At 47.6% G+C, this 17017-nt stretch overlaps 2 protein-coding genes across 5 annotated transcripts in view; one reads left to right on the top strand and one right to left on the bottom strand.

Moving 5' to 3' along the window:
• The window catches only part of TDRD10 (tudor domain containing 10), a 49300-nt gene extending 36771 nt beyond the window's left edge, over positions 1 to 12529 (bottom strand). For 2 of the 4 annotated variants that reach the window (XM_017867473.1, XM_017867471.1), the window contains exons 1-4: positions 12383 to 12529; positions 8533 to 8561; positions 8106 to 8185; positions 6730 to 6788 (exon numbers count right to left, since the gene is read on the bottom strand). In XM_017867473.1, the coding sequence (XP_017722962.1) occupies positions 6730 to 6788; positions 8106 to 8185; positions 8533 to 8534 (141 nt within the window). In that variant the 5' untranslated portion in view covers positions 8535 to 8561; positions 12383 to 12529. Of the gene's footprint in view, positions 1 to 6729; positions 6789 to 8105; positions 8186 to 8532; positions 8562 to 11245; positions 11296 to 12382 lie in introns of those variants that run through there. The other 2 variants (XM_017867474.1, XM_017867472.1) reach the window with 2 other exon arrangements.
• Positions 12530 to 12952: 423 nt separating this feature from the next.
• Positions 12953 to 17017, top strand: part of SHE (Src homology 2 domain containing E) — a 22153-nt gene continuing 18088 nt past the window's right edge. The window contains exons 1-2 of the mRNA XM_017867470.1: positions 12953 to 13996; positions 16209 to 16335. Of these exons, the coding sequence (XP_017722959.1) occupies positions 13406 to 13996; positions 16209 to 16335 (718 nt within the window). The 5' untranslated portion in view covers positions 12953 to 13405. The remainder of the gene's footprint in view (positions 13997 to 16208; positions 16336 to 17017) is intronic.

The following is a 17017-nucleotide window of genomic DNA, read 5'->3' as shown; positions in this document are numbered from 1 at the left end:
GAGAAGTTTGATTGACTTCTTCTCTCAACTCGTCAAAGTCATTCTCCGTCCAACTTTGATCCGTTGCTGGCAATGAGCTGCATTCCTTTGGAGGGGGAGATGCGCTCTGATTTTTTGAATTTCCAGCTTTTCTGCCCTGCTTTTTCCCCATCTTTGTGGTTTTATCTGCCTTTGGTCTTTGATGATGGTGATGTACTGATGGGGTTTTGGTGTGGGTGTCCTTTCTGTTTGTTAGTTTTCCTTCTAACAGTCAGGACACTCAGCTGCAGGTCTGTTGGAGTTTGCTTGAGGTCCACTCCAGACCCTATTTGCCTGGGTATCAGCAGCGGAGGCTGCAGAAGATAGAATATTGCTGAACAGCAAGTGTTGCTGTCTGATTCTTGCTCTGGAAATTTCGTTTCAGAGGTGTGCCCAGCCATGTGAGGTGTGAGGTGTCGTTCTGCACCTAGTGGGGGATGTCTCCTAGTTAGGTTACTCAAGGGTCAGGGACCCACTTGAACATGCAGGCAGTCTGTCCATTCTCAGATCTCAACCTCCGTGCTGGGAGACCCACTGCTCTCTTCAAAGCTGTCAGACAGGGTCATTTACATCTGCAGAGGTTTCTGCTGCTTTTTGTTTAGCTATGCCCTATCCCCAGAGGTGGAATCTACAGAGGCAGGCAGGCCTCCTTGAGCTGCGGTGGTCTCCACCCAGTTAGAGCTTCCTGGTGGCTTTGTTTACCTACTTAAGCCTCAGCAATGGCGGGCGCCCCTCCCCCAGCCTCACTGCTGCCTTTCAGTTAGATCTCAGACTGCTGTGCTAGCAATGAGGGAGGCTCCATTGGCGTGGTGCCCTCTGGGCCAGGTGTGGGATATAATCTCCTGGTGTGCCGTTTGCTAAGACCCTTGGTAAAGCACAGTATTAGGGTGGGAGTTACCTGATTTTCCAGGTGTTGTGTGTCTCAGTTTCCCTTGACTAGGAAAAGGGATTCCCTTCCCCTTTGTGCTTCCCAGGTGAGGCGATGCCTCGCCCTGCTTCAGCTCTCACTGGTCAGGCTGCACCAGCTGACTAGCACCAATTGTCCAGCACTCCCCAGTGAGACGGACCCAGTACTTCAGTTGAAAATGCAGAAATCACCCGTCTTCTGTGTCACTCGTGCTGGGAGCTGGAGGCTGGAGCTGTCTCTATTTGGCCATCTTGCTCAGGATCTCAGCGGCATTATTTTGGTCTTCCATTCCCTGTATTTCCTTTTGACTACAAATCTGTCATACAGCTTCACTAGTATAGGTGTTTTTTTGGTAGAACTTTAAAATGCTGTGGTTGCCTTTATCTTGCATCACTTTTAGGGGCTCATATCTGGTTATCTCATTTTTAGTGAGGCTAAAATTAGCAAGCTCAAATGGTAACATCCTGATCCATCCATTGTAAAAGTGCCCATCAATACTTTACCTGATGAATTAAGGAAGCTCAGATAACCACTGCCTGAAACAGGTATCTTACTGGGCTTTGCACAATGGTCATTTTTTAATTCTATCATTTATTCTGCATTTATGAGCTACAGTTCTTCTGTAAAGAACTTTCTCTCATTCACTAGGGTTTTTTTCCCTCTGAAAATGCTATTACATTGGTGTTGGAAAAACAAAATAAATACTTCTTCCTTCTCTTTAATTATCGTTTTATGTTAATGAACCATTATCTTTCCATTTTTAGCTGTCCAGTGTTATTTCTCCCTTCTTTATACCATTACAAATTAATGCTTTTTTAAATCATTGGTGAATTTTAATCAAATGTAGTACTTTATGCTCAAATTGCTCCGTCTTTGGCGCATGGGACACCCTCTTTGCTTGCACTTGTGTCTTTTCTTTTGTTTGGAAACTTTCAAATCAGAATAAAACAGATAAAATAGTATTACAAATCCCTATATGCCTATTACTCAGCAGCCTCAGCCTCAGCAATTCTCAATTCATGGCCATTCCCATTTCACCGTAACATCTCTCCCAGCCACTAGGCTATTCTGAAACAAATCTCAAACACCACATTGCTTTACATGCAAACATTTCAGCACAAATTCCAAGAAATAAGAACACCACCTCTAAATAAACCACCTCTGAATAAAACCTCCTGTCTTTTCATTCAAATTTCAATAGTCTTCGATAGCTTTCTGGCATAACAGCTCCAGATCTGGAATCAGCCATTTTTCTAAGAAGGCCTGGTTCTCTTTAGTGGAAAAGAACACAATCTATGGGCTAGGTGTGTTACTGCTATTGGGTAATCAGAGCTCCAAGGTCTCTCAGTGGACACAGCTAGAAGATATGCACCTTAAAAGGGGAAAAAGTCGCCGGGTGCAGTATCTCATGCCTGTAATCCCAGCACTTTGGGAGGCTGAGGCGGGCAGATCACCTGAGGTCAGGAGTTCGAAACCAGCTTGACCATCATGGAGAAATCCCATCTCTACTAAAAATACAAATTGATTCAGGCGTGGTGGCGCATGCCTGTAATCCCAGCTACTCGGGAGACTAAAGCACGACTGTTTGAACCTGGGAGTCAGAGGTTGCAGAGAGCTGAGATCCAGCCACTGCACTCCAGCCCGGGCAACAAGAGCGAAACTCTGTCTTAAAAAAAAAAAAAAAAAGGAACAAAATACTAAGACACACTCTAACACAAATGAACCCTGAAAACATGCTTAGTGAAAGAATACACAGAATTCCACAATGTATGATTCTATTGATATAAAATGTCCAGAATAGGAAATCCTTAAGAGACAGAAAGTAGATTCGTGGTTACCAGGGGCTGGGAGGAAGGGGGAAAGGGAAGGACTGCTAATGGGTATGAGGTTTATTTTGGGGGTGATGAAAATGTTCAGGAATTAGGATTGATGGCTGCACAATCTTGTGCATATACTAATAACTGAATTGTACTTTTTTTTTTTTTGGAGACAGTTTCACTCTGTCGCCCAGGCTGGAGTGCAGTGGCCCAATCTTGTCTCACTGCACCCTGTGTCTCCTGGGTTCAAGCGATTCTTGTGTCTCAACTTCCTGAGTAGCTGGGATTAGAGGTGTGTGCCACCATGCCTGGATACTTTTTGTTGTTGTTGTTATTGTTGTTGTTGTTTGAAATGGAGTCTCGCTCTGTTGCCAGGCTGCAGTCCAGTGGGGCAATCGTAGCTCGTGGCAACCTCCATTTCCCGGGTTCAAGTGATTTCCCTGCCTCAGCCTCTTGAGTAGCTGGGACTACAGGCACGCACCACCATGCCCAGCTAATTTTTTATATTTTAGTAGAGACAGGGTTTCACCATGTTGGCCAGGCTGGTCTCGAACTCCTGACCTTGTGATCCACCCACCTCAGCCTCCCAAAGTGCTGGGATTACAGGTGTGAGCCACTACACCCGGCTAATTTTTGTATTATTAGTAGAGATGGGATTTCACTATGTTGACTAGGCTGTTCTAAAACTTCTGATGTCAAGTTATCCACCCGCCTCAGCCTCCCAAAGTGCTGGGATTACAGGCCTGAGTCACCACACCTGGCCTGAATTGTACATTTTTAAATAACAAATTTTCCAGACTGTGCAACATGGTAAGACTCCATAGTTACTAAAATTACAAAAACATAGCCAGGCATGGTGGTGCGCACCTGTGGTCCCAGCTATATAGGAGGCTATGATCGCTTAAGCCTTGAGGGCAGAGGTTGCAGTGAGCTGAGATCGCAACACTGCAGTCCAGTCTGGGTGATAAAATGAGACCCCGTCTCAAACAAACAAACAAACAAAAAGGTAATGGTAAATTTTAAGATATGTAAATAATATCTATATTAAAATTTTTTTTTTTTTTTGAAAGAGGGTCTCACTCTTGTTGCCCAGGCCTGAGCACAATGGCACGCGATCTCAGCTCACTGCAACCTCCACCTCCTGGGTTCAAGTGATTCTCCTGCCTTAGCCTCCCAAGTAGCTGAGATTACAGGCATGCGCCACCACGCCCAGCTAATTTTTGTATTTTTAGTAGAGGCGGGGTTTCTCTATGTTGGTCAGGCTGGTCTCGAACCCCTGATCTCAGGTGATCCGCCCGCCTCTGCCTCCCAAACTGCTGGGATTACAGGCGTGAGCCACCATGCCCGGACTTTAAAATGTTAATTACATGAAAAGGTTTTTTAAAATACTGGCTATTGTAGTAGATGATCTTCCAACTCTGACCCAAGATTCTTGTGTCTTCTACCAGAAACTTGGAAACTGCTGCAGGCCAATTTATTAGTTTGTAATCAGGGTAAAATCTCAGACGTTTCAGTTTTTTTGTTTTTGTTTTTTTGAGATAGAGTCTCACTGTGTTGCCCAGGCTAGACTGCAGTGGCACAATCTTGGCTCACTGCAAGCTTCACCTGCTGCGTTCACGCCATTCTCCTGCCTCAGCCTCCCGAGTAGCTGGGACTACAGGCACCCGCCACCATGCCTGGCTAATTTTTTGTATTTTTAGTAGAGGCAGGGTTTCACCGTGTTAGCCAGGATGGTCTTGATCTCCTGACCTTATGATCCGCCTGCCTCGGCCTCCCAAAGTGCTGGGATTAAAGGTGTGAACCACCACACTCGGCTCGTTTCACAGTTCTTGACATGGCATTAATGTTATCATTAGAAATTTCTTTTTCTCTTTTCTTTTTTTGTTTTAAGATACGTGGTCTCTTTTTTTGTTTTAAGAGACGTGGTCTCACTGCCTAGACTGGTCTTGAACTCCTTGGGCTCAAGTGATCCTTCTGCCTCAGCCTCCCAAAGTACTGGGATTATAGCTGTAAACTACCATGCCTGGTCTAGAAATTTCTTTTTAAAACCTTACTCCTTCTCTAAAGGACAACTCAAATCTTTCCTATGAGGCTGGTCCAAGTTTGAGTCGAAAGAAGGCACTATGGAGAGGGCTGCTGCTTTCTGTGAAGGGGATGAGGATGAAACGTTCCCTTACCATGGTGTGGGACAGTATGGCCAAGCAAGCCCCAGGTGCTGGGCTCTGGAATGGGGTCTACTGGGTAGGGGGGAAGAGAGAGGTGGCAGGACTGCTCAGCATCTTACCTCCCCAGACCACTGCAGGACCCACATGTAGGGCTCCTCTGCCCACTTCACTGTCAAGTAACAGGTTGGAGCAGCCTGCCAAAATGGGGGAGGAGAACCAGCCCCAGTAGGCTCATCTATCAGGTGCCAGGAATCCCCCAGCCTGGCCCTTTGATTGAATATGATTTCATTTATTGGATCACAATGACTTACTATGCTCCAATATCATTTTCTTCTCTCTGTCAGACAAAACATAATGGTCCATCTTTTATTTGGTGAGTTATTTCCATATCTTATTGGTTACATGATTTGGCACAAAGCAAAGGACATGGGACTTGGGAGCAACTGAACCTGGATTCCACTCCTGGCTGACCACTCACTAGGTCGGTGTACTTAGCTGAGGGACGTGACCTCTCAGAGCCTTGGCTGTCTCATCTCCAAGATGGGGGCATTACCACCAACCAGAGTTACAATAATAATTTAATAAAATCAGCCGGGCGCGGTGGCTCAAGCCTGTAATCCCAGCACTTTGGGAGGCCAAGACGGGCGGATCACGAGGTCAGGAGATCAAGACCATCCTGGCTAACACGGTGAAACCCCGTCTCTACTAAAAAATACAAAAAAACTAGCCAGGTGAGGTGGCAGGCGCCTGTAGTCCCAGCTAATGTAGTCTCAGCTACTTGGGAGGCGGAGGCAGGAGAATGGCGTAAACCCGGGAGGCAGAGCTTGCAGCGAGCTGAGATCTGGCCACTGCACTCCAGCCTGGGCGACAGAGCGAGACTCCGTCTCAAAAAAAAAAATTAAAAATCACATGAATAAAGCATTTAGCTTACTTCCTAGAGCATGCCTGACAGTTAAAATATAGTAAATAGTGTAAAGGAATAAAGTACAACTGGGCGGAGATGATTGAGTAGAACTGGTTAGCAAGGGAAAATGGAGACCAAGAAAATTGTGAAAAATGTCTGGCATGCTGCAGGGGATCCACAAAGGTTAGTTTCTCTCGTCCTTCTTCCAGGATTGCGCTCCTTGAGGGCAAGGACTAGGCTGTTTATCTTTAAGCATGACAAGCTGCGGGCACAATATTTTGCATGTAGTAGATGCCAAAAAAAAAAGAGTCAGGCGGTGCTTCATTTCAATAGATCATACTTTCATTCTCCTTTCATCTGTACTTCAAATATACTTACTACAAAATTTAAGCACTTATATTGTTTTATAATTATTTCAGGTTTGTTGGTCTGGCCTCTCCAAATAGACAGTAAGGTGCCTGGGGTCAAAAATACGATTGCTTACATTCTACTCTCTAAGTCCCACTAACACAGCACTGACCTAACCAGCTCATTTCAAAGTCAAATAGGTGTCATTTTTTTTGGCTGAAACCAACTGCTCCCCATTACCAAAGGATCAGCAGCTGAGCCCTAACAAGGTCCCTTCCTAAAAAGAAGCTGCCTCAACCCAAAGTGACAAGAAGGCTGACTAACCCTCCAGGTATACAGGGATAAAGAGTGGGACTAACTGTCCGGGATGCCAGTTTAGCATTTCAGTGCTAAAACTGGGAAAGTCCGAGGCAAACTGTGATGCACTGGTTACCCTAGTCACCAACCAGTGACTGTCTGCACTATCATAGCTCTCAAACATCTTTAAAAACTGGGGAAATTAAGTTACTGGCAGGTTACTAAGTCATATGGGAAGGCCAAGGAAGATAAGCAGCCTATTATGAAGAATACCTTAGAAATATCCAGTGGAAGATTGCCAACATACACCTCTGTCTCTCTTTTCTTGAATCCTAAGAAGAAAAACAGCATTAAATGGCAGGAATACATATGGTTAGAGGATTCAGAGGAGTCAGAACACATAAGTCACTTTTTGTATTTCTTTCTTTCTTCCTTTTTTTTTTTTTTTTTTTTTCTTGAGACAGAGTCTTGCTCTGTCACCCAGGCTGGAGTGCAGTGGTATGATCATGGCTCACTACAGCCTCGACCTCCCAGGTCTACACAATCCTCCCACCTCAGCCTCACAAGTGACTGGGACTACAGGCATATGCCACCATAACTGGCTTTTTTTTTTTTTTTTGGTAGAGACAGGGTCTCTCTATGTTGCCCAGCCTGGTCTCAAATTCCTGTGCTCAAGCAATCCTCCTACCTCAGTCTCCCAAAGTCCTGGGATTACAGGCGTGAGTCACTGCACCTGACTTCACTTTTTCTTCAATGTTAAAATATTCCCATGCACATACACCCCTACAAACATCCCCCAACCCCCGTGAACACTGAATGGCTATACTGAACCCAATCATTCAGCAATACTTATCAATATTAAGGAGTGGTCCATGATAAGTGCTGGCCGTGCATATCCCTGCCTTCCCCACAACAGGGGATCACTCTGCAGGGACCCAGAGCCATGGGCACACCAGGAATCCAGCACTTGCAATCAGAGAGGTAATTATGAAGTGTTTCGGGACCCATGGGGTTGTGCTTCCCGAGTTAACACTAAGCTGACAGTGGGCAGCATGCAGGGACCTAGGGGAATGCAGGAGGGAGGCTGAAGGGAATCCAGGCAGAGGGAACAGCCCATGCCAGGACATGGAGATACGAAAAAGCTCATTTGGAAAATTGCTCACAGCCAGGACTAGGTGCCAGGTGGATTGCACACCGCATGCAGTGAGTGGTGAGAGAGGAGGCTAGAAAGGCAGGTGAGGCCAAACTATGAAATAACAGAAGGTTATACCATAGCAGTCACAGTTTATTCCACTGGCTGGGTGATATGGGTGAGGGCTGTAACCAGTTAGGGGGTGTCAATAGACCTGGGTTTCAGAAAGATCACTTTGGAGATGGTAGAGGGAAAATTGGAAGAAGGCACAAGTGAAACAGAAGCATGGGATTAGGTGCAGCAGGTGCACTAGGGAGTAAGGGTCTGCATCGCAGCAGTGGCAGGCGTCACATCCACTATGAGACAGGAAACATGGTGGCTGACTAGAGGAAAAGCAGAATTTAGGCAGAACTCAAATTTCACACTGAACAGAACTGGGCAGACTGGGAACCATTAACTGGGATCCAAGTTGTAGGATGAGAGTTCCAGTACAAGCGAATCCCCCAGCCTAACTTACCTGGAGATTTCTGCTCTTCCAACACTCCATTCTTCCCAAACAGTTTAGCAGACAGTTGGGGGTCACTACTATTCCAGGACCTGTCAAAGACAGGTGTCAGCATCAAACCTCCCAAGCTCAGACTCCGACAAAAGGAAACATGTGCCAGGCCTAACCAGAGGGGCCTTGCATAAACCTCCATTCCCCTTCCTGACCAAGGACTTCCCTTCCTCCTCCCAGAATCAGGTTCCAAGCCAGGAAGACCTCCACTAGACCTTTTAAATCACTAACAGTTAAAGTATACTTAGGGTTAGGATTGACTGGCAAGAGATGCCAGTCTTAAGACCGGGGCATGGTGAGACAGGAATGGGAGAAAGAGAAGGCTGGGGGATGGAGCGAGGCTTGTTCATTAGCAAAAATTGTTCATTAGCAAAAGGAAGTGACTTACATGCTGCAGTTGCTTTCCAACAGGATCTCCTGCAAAGCCAACCGGCCACAGTCAGAGGAATGCCAGGATAGTTCACCATCATGTAACCACTGAATAGGTACTGTGGTAAGCAGAATAATGCCCCCCTCCCCCGACCAAAAGTGGTCCACATCCTAATCCTTAGAACCTGTGAATATATTAGATTCATGGCAAGGTTGCAGATGGAGTTAAGGTTGCCCATCAACTGACAAAACAGGCCCAGCACGGTAGCTCACGCTTGTAATCTCAACACTTTGGGAGGCCAAGGCGGGTGGATCACCTGAGGTCAGGAGTTCAAGACCAGCCTGGCCAACATGACGAAAACCTGTCTCTACCAAAAATACAAAAATTAGCTGGGTGTGGTGACAGGCACCTGTAATCCCAGCTACTCAGGAGGCTGAGGCAGGAGAATTGCTTGAACTCGGGAGGCAGAGGTTTCAGTGAGCCAAGATTAGGCCACTGCACTCCAGCCTGGGCGACAGAGTGAGACAACGTCTCAAAAAAAAAAAAAAGAGAGAGAGAGGTGACAACAGAAACAAAGTTAAAGTGATGTGATATGAGAAGGACTGGACTACTGTTGTTGGCTTTGAGGATGGAGGAAGGGGCTGCAGGCCAAGGAATGCTGGCAGCCTCTAAAAGCTGGAAAAGGCAGGGAAATGGATTCTCCAACTAAAGCCTCCAGAAGGAACACAGCCCTGTCGAAACCTTGATTTTAGCCCACTGAGATGTGTGTCAGACTTGTGACTTACAGAGCTGTGGGATAATATTTGTGTTGTTTAAGCCACTAAGGTTGTAGTATTTTGTTATGAAAGCAAATAGAGAACTAATACAGATAGCATGAGCAACTTTAAAACCACACACAGCTCCGCACAGTGGCTAGCCTGTGGAAATAACAGAACTTTTGGAGTTAGATGCATCTGTGAGTCCAGCCCAGAGACCTTGGGCAAATTTCAACTATCAAATCAGAATCAAAACACCCATGTCATAGATCATGGCAGTGAACTGAGACACTGCACTTGAAGTACTTGCCAGGTGTCAAGAACTCAATGGTAGTTATTGTGTTTATTTTTATGGTTTTCACGGGCACTTTCCTACAATTCCGTATTATCTTCCCATTTTACAAATGAGAAAACCAAAGCTCAAGGATATCAGATGATTTTATAAAATTATAAAAGATACTGAGGTAACTCAGTCCTGTGATTCCAAAGCCTTGGTTCTCTTTCTACAGATAACAAGGCCATCAAAGTCATTTTAAAGGGATTTTTTTCCTGTACTTTACGGAAAACATAAATTAAAACATTAAATTTTAAAATAAAACAGTAACTCTTTTCTCTAACTTATTCCCAGCTATAGGAGAGAACAATCATTTTAGCTGCAACCAACTCTAAATAGAACTAAAAGTAGTTCAGATAATTAAAAGACTTAGGTATGGATGGATAAAAATGGAGAGAGAGGTTTGTGGGCAAAATCAGAGATACAGGATGTTAGTCCCAGTTCCTGGTAATCCCTGGAAAAGCCTATGGGCTTCTGGAACAGAACAGGCACTGAGATCTCCCAAGCCAAGGCCCAGCATAAATCTGTCCAAGATGCCTTTAAGGGCCTGCCGGCTACTATGCTAAGCAGCTAATGCACATTGTCATTTAATCCTCACTCAAACTCTAAGAGGGAGACATTGTTAACGCACGTTACAGATGAAGTCCCGGAGGTGCAAAGGTGATAACCTAGTATCTGGCCAAGATCACTTAGTACCCATGCTCACAAATGGGAGAAGCCTGTTTTTGTTGTGAATCCAAACCATATGACCGTATGATTCCAAAGTGCTGAGTTTCTTTCCAATCTATTGTTTGGTCTGGAGAAGTATCCTATTTGCGTAGTTTTTTTGTTGTTGCTTTTTGTTTTTTTTGTTTTTGTGTCGCCCAGGCTGGAGTGCAATGGTGCGATCTTGGCTCACTGCAACCTCTGCCTCCCACGTTCAAGCGATTCTCCCACCCTAGCCTCCCAGATTGCTGGGACTACAGGCACGCACTACCACGTTGGCTAATTTTTGTGTTTTTAGTAGGGACGAGGTTTTGCCATGTTGGCCAGGCTTTATTTGTGTTTTTAAAAAGACCTAAAGAATACATAAGGTGCTCTTACGACTCACCAACAAAGACAACAAATAAACCGATTAAAAAGTGAGCAAAGGATCTGCTAGACATTTCTCTGAAGACAAATGGCCAATAAGCACATGAAAAGATGCTCTGCATCTTTGGCCATTAGGAAAGTGCAAATCAAAACCACAATGATAACACTTCATATCAATCAGGGTGGCTAAAAGCAAGAGATACAGATAACATCCTGTACTTCTAACAGGTGTTAAGGACATGAAGAAACAGGAGCCCACATATTGCTGGTAGGAATGTAAAATGGTGCAGCCACTTTGGAAAAGTTTAGCAGGCTCTCAAAAAGTTAGACAGGGAATTACCATATGACCCAGCAAGTCCACTCCTGGGTAACTATTCAAGAGAAATTCAAATATGTGTCCACACAAAGACATTTCCACAAATATTCATAGTAGTGTTGCTTATAGCAGCCAAAAAGTGAAAACAATCCAAATATCCATCAACTGATGAATGAATGAAGTGCGGTATAGCAATACAATACAATATTATTTAGCGATATAAAAGGAATGAAGTAGTAATACATGCTATACAACCTGGATGAATCTCAAAAATGATGCTAAAGGAAAGAAGGCCACATATTGCATGATTCCACTTCTCTGAAAAGTCCTGAATAGACAAATCAGTAAAGATAGAAAGTAGATTAGTGGCTGCCCAGGATTGGGGAGGCAGAGAGGGAAATGAGGAGTGACTGCTAACTGACAGGAGATCTCTTTTGGGGGTGATGGAGATGTTCTAAAATTAGATTGTTGTGATGGTTGTACTGTAAACACACCAAATATACTGAAAACACTTGAGGTGCACACTTAGAACAGGTGAATTTTATGGTATGTGAATTATATCTCAATAAAGCTTTAAAAAAATGTCAATACGCATTTTCATGAACGGTCAGTATGAGCAAGCATTTCTTCAGCTTTCAAACCTCACAAACCACCACCCACACAAACGAGGCCTTCCACAGCCGGGATCATTCTGTTTCCATGACTTGTATATGAGGACTCAGTGTTGCTCAGCTCCTGCAGCACATTTAGTTTGCTAAACTAAAAGATTTCTGTTCAGCAAACTAAGTTTAAATTTCGTTTTTTTAAACCATAAAGTTTTTTTTTTTTTGGCTTTTTGAGACAGAGTCTGGCTCTGTCGCCCAGGCCGGAGTGCAATGACACAATCTTAGCTCACTGCAACCTCCGCCTCCCGGGTTCAAGCGATTCTCCTGCCTCAGCCTCCTGAGTAGCTGAAACTATAGGCGTGCACCACCACGCCCAGCTAATTTTTGTACTTTTAGTAGAGACCGGGTTTCACCATATTGGCCAGGCTGGGCTCGAACTCTTGACCTCAGGTGATCTGCCCGCCTCGGCCTCCCAAAGTGCTGGGATTACAGTCGTGAGCCACCGCGCCCGGTCTCAGAAAGTTTTTAAAGGGCTTCGAAGGGACGGAGGAATGGCAGAGGCGTCTTTTCCCATAAAGTGGCCACAGTTCTGCACATGGCGCTCCCAGCCTGCACAAATCCGGACTAGGAGGGCCGCTCCCACCCGGCGCGAGCGAGCGACGTCCCCGCGGGAACAGAGACCTCTTTCCCCCGTCCATCGGGACGAGGGCGTTTTCCATAGCTGCCTGCCGACGCCCCTCCCTCCCAACCCTCGCCCGGCAGCCCGGGACCTGGGGACAAGTCATACCTCGTGTCGCGGGCCACGCGCGTCCACCTGCGGTCGCGACGCCCAGCCTTCGCGCCTTCTCCCTCCGCGCTCCGCCCCCTCAGAGCCCGGGGGCACGGGGCGGGCCTTGCCGGCAGCCAATCCCCAGCGGCCACGGGGGTAAGAGCCTCGCGGCGCCCAGGACCGTGTGCCGCCGGAGAGTAACGGAAGTAGCGCAGGAGCTGGCGACCGTTGTCCCTGCGTCCGACCCTCAGCCCGCAACCTCTGTCCTACGGCCAAAAATAACGTTTGCAGAAAGAGCGCAGCGGAGTAGGTGGGCGAGGGGCGCCTGGCGCTGTGCGGGCCAAGGGGATTCCTTCCTGGGGGTGAGCGGCGCACGTGACACACTCCTGGGCGCGTGTGAAGGCAGCGCCCGGCCGAGACCGGCTCCGTGCAGACACGGGCTGTCGGCGGCAGCAGGGAGCTCTCCGGTCAGTGGGGCGCGGCCGGTTCGCACGTGCGGCCGCAGCACCTTTCTCCCGAGCTCGCAGCCTCGGACCCGCCTCTCCCGTGGCGCTCACCCCGCCGCCCCTGGCTCTGGGCAGGAGGTGGCGGGGCTGGGAGGCGCCAGCCTCGGAGGGGAGGGGCGCGCGAAGTTGATGGGCCGTCCGCCGTCGGTCCACCGTCTGTCGCGGCGCCGAGGACACTCCCGCCGCCTCCGCTCGGTCCCCTCTGGTCCCTGGGAGCGTGGGCTGGGCCGCAGAGGGCTTCCGTGGGCCTGGCCTCTCCCACCGAGGGAGCAAAGAGCAGGGGGAAGCCCCCGGCCCCCTCCGCCTCCGAGAGCCACGGTGTCCTCGGGCCGGGCAGGCGTTGAAGACGAGCCCGGGCGGGGCCCCCGTGTTCGTGCCTGTCGCCTGCCGTGTCCGGAGCAGAGGCTAGCGCCCGCCCGCTCGGCGCCCCGGGCCGTGAGGACCCCACCCTGCCGGGCGTGGGCGACGGCCGGACGGGTGGCGGAGCAGCCGTCGCGGGGCCTCGCCGCGGCCTCCAGCGCCCGAGTCACGGGGAATGCAGTGGCCCCCGACCCCTGGCGCCTCTGCGTGTCTGGGCTGGGCCTCCTCGCTCGCCTCCTTCACGGCCGCGACGCTCCTGGGCCGAGCCGGCCCGGGCCCCCTCATGGCGGCCAAGTGGTTCAAGGAGTTCCCCCTGAACCTGAAGACCGTGTCGGAGCGGGCCAAGCCCGGGGGCGGCGGCGGCAAACTGCGCAAGAACTCGGAGGCGGGCGGCGCTGGGCCGGGTCCTGGCAAGGGCCGCAAGAACTCGGCGGCCGAGCTGGGGAGCGGCAGGGCCGGCATCGGCCCCAAGGACAGCCGGCTGTCCCGCGACAGCCTGCAGGGTCTGATTCAGGCCGCCGCGGGCAAGGGCCGCAAAAACTCCCGGGCCACAGAGGAGGAGCCCCACCGGGGTGCGACCAAGAGCTCCGGCTGCAGCACCTACATCAACAGGCTCATCAAAGTGGACACTCAGGAGAAGAACGGGAAGAGCAACTACCCCAGTAGCAGTAGCTCCAGCTCCAGCTCCTCTTCCTCCGCGTCCTCTTCCCCTTCCTCCCTGGGGCCTGAGCTGGACAAGGGCAAGATTATTAAGCAGCAAGACACGGTAAGAATGCAGCCTCCCTTGGACCACCTCTCAGTTGAAGGGGAGCCGCGGGCACCTGCGAAGCCCTAGGCTTCTTTAGACCTAAGAGGCGATGAGGATAGGTTTCCTAAGGTCCTAGAACCTCCATAATTCGGGAACTCCTGAACGACCATTTAAAACTCTTAGACGGTTTTTTAATTCTTGAAAAATTCTTATTCTAGAGGTGGGGAGCTTTGCAGAAATGTACTAGCCATTGAATTTTGTTAGCAGTTTAGAAGAGTCGTTGAATGAGATATTCCTGTTTGGTTACATTTGACCCTTTTATAGATGTAGTTTATTTTAATTTTGATATTCAGGGGAATTGCAAAGCTAGACTTGTGTATGCCTTTTATGCTTCTTGAACATAAGGAATGGTAACCTCTCAACTGTGTAAGTATGCATTTCAAAGCTTCAGGAAATGGGTTGACCAACCGCCTTCCCCACTGATTTGGAAGTTCCATCATTTTCTGCAGTTCCACCGAGTAAAGCGTTCCTCGGAGCTTCAGCAAGTCTCCAAGACTGCTGCCCTTTCATTCATTCCATGGGTATTTGTTGTGCAGCAACCGTATGAGAAAAGGGGCACAGGGCATCAGGGACTGTGGGGAATACAGAATATGACAAGAAAATGCTCTCAAGGAGATTACAGATGAGAAGAGAGGCTGTGTCCTGCGACCGACACACTGGAGGTTTTCTGGGTGCTGTCCAGTGTGGAAAAGTTAAGAAAAGGAGTGTGAACATAGGAAGGGACTCCATCCATTCTTGCTGAGTTGAGTTGGTCTGATTTGGTTGTTTTTATCTTCTCTCCGATGTGAAACGGGGAGAGAAAAGAGCTCAAACCGAGATTTCAGACTCCGGTCCAGGCGATCATTTCCTAACATGGGAGCTTTAATATTCTCTTGCCCTGACTTCAAACCTGCTACCTCCCTGGATGAAGTCAAGAGCCCATAATACATGCTATGTATGTCTGCATTGAGCACTTCTATTCATTCCTCCATTCATTTTTTCATGCTGTAAATACAGCATGCCCACCCTGAGCCAGGCACTGAGCGGAGAGCTGTGTAAAGATGGACAGGGACCCAGCTCATGTTATTCAGTGGTCCACCTGACTGTGTGACTAGATCACAATCACCTTGAAGCCAAGGGCTGAGTATCATCTTAGGTTCCTCACTGTATCTTGCAACTGCAGTACACATGGTGGGTAGTCAAGATAAATGTTTGTTAAGTGAATGGCAGTCGCAGTCACAGTCCCTTGCAGTGGTTGTCTGGTTATTTTTATGGTTGTCACTTCTGGATGTCTGAAGTTTCTGAGACTATTTCCAGGCTGTTTCCTCCTCTTCGCTTCTCCTCATGTATCTGAATTCTCACCAACTCCAGTGTTATTTCTAAACTCTTTGGAGAATGTAACGGAGGTTGTGGAGCAAGGCCTGGAGGAGCTTCCTCCGTGAGAAGGGTCCCCTAACCTCTGGTGTTGTCACCCATGTTGTCACACATCACCTCCTCAGGCACCTTCTATTTTTGGAAAGACAGATGCTTTCTGACACAAAATAGGGGATCCCAGATAGGGATCAAAACCCTATCTGGTCTGTAGCCTGTGATAGTCAATTTGCCTATGAATTGTTGAACGAAGAACGCCTACAATACTGTTTAGTACTGACCTATTTCTCATTTATGAAGCTGTCTCTTTGGAGCTGTAATCCACTCCTTGAGGACAGGAAGGATGCCTTAGGTTTATTTTGACTCCCTCACAGTGCCTAGCCAGTGCTGGTGGATGACTGACTGACTCATTATGACTGTACTGCTCAGCGGATTGAAGTTTGAAAAACTCAATTCATAGGGTATATGGTAAAGCCACATACCCTTTTTGCTGTAAAGCCACGGGTACCCTTCACTCCCCACATCCACCCCTGCCACCCTCTAACTCAGAAAAGGTTTAATGCTTGGGGAAATAAAGGAAGGTATAAAGAGCCTTGGGGATAAGTGAGTTTAGATGAATTGTTGCAAATCAACTATACAACCAAAAAAATCAGGTGTTTATCTAACTGGGACACATAATCAAGTGCAAAAGCTATCTGGAACTGGTTGTAGAGATTTTGACCTCTTTGGAGATGCAGGAGATGTCAGTAGCCATTTTGATACCATTGCCATTTTGGTTTATGGTGGCCCTTAGCAACTGTCCTTTCTTGTTATTTTACAGGTCATCATTTTAGAAGACTATGCTGACCCTTATGATGCTAAACGCACAAAGGGTCAAAGGGATGCAGAGAGAGTCGGAGAGAACGATGGTTACATGGAACCATATGATGCACAACAAATGATAACAGGTTTGTAACAGGCTCTGCAGAATAGGGACTGAAATCTCACACTCAGAGTGTTGTAATACAGCAACCCGTGTCTATTGGGGAAGAGGGATAAAACAGTTTAACCAGATCCTGCTGACTTGAAGAAACAGAAAGTAGACCCCAAACTAATGTCAGACTAGGTAACTTCCTTTATGATTTAGTATCCTTCAGAGTTTTAGAATTTAAAGGAGTCTTTAAAGTTTTTCTAGTTTTGTGCAAGATGGCATTTATGAGTGCAGATCTGCTCAGAATGTGATGTTCAGTTTTAACATGATTATATACATTTTGGGGCCACTTTCAGAAGCTTTAACATTCATAATGGGAGTCATACATCTTACCAAGGATCTAATACATACTTAAGGGAGTTTAATCTATTAAAAAATGCAAGCATGGCCAGGCACAGTAGCTCATGCCTGTAATTCCAGCACTTTGGGAGAGAGGTGGGCAGATCACATGAGGCCAGGAGTTTGAGACCAGCCTGGCCAACATAGCAAAACCCCATCTCTACTAAAAATACAAAAATTAGCCAGGCATGGTGGTGCGCACCTGTAATCCCACCTAGTTGAGGATCTGAGGCACGAGAATCACTTGAACCAGGGAGGAGGAGGTTGCAACAAGCCAAGATCACGCCACTGCACTCCAGCCTGGGCGACAAAGCAAAAAA

Source organism: Rhinopithecus bieti, unplaced genomic scaffold, assembly GCF_001698545.2.
Source record: "Rhinopithecus bieti isolate Rb0 unplaced genomic scaffold, ASM169854v2 scaffold_3041, whole genome shotgun sequence".
NCBI lineage: Eukaryota > Metazoa > Chordata > Mammalia > Primates > Cercopithecidae > Rhinopithecus > Rhinopithecus bieti.
Note: the sequence above shows the minus strand (reverse complement) of the source record. Positions and strands in the feature narration are given on the sequence as shown.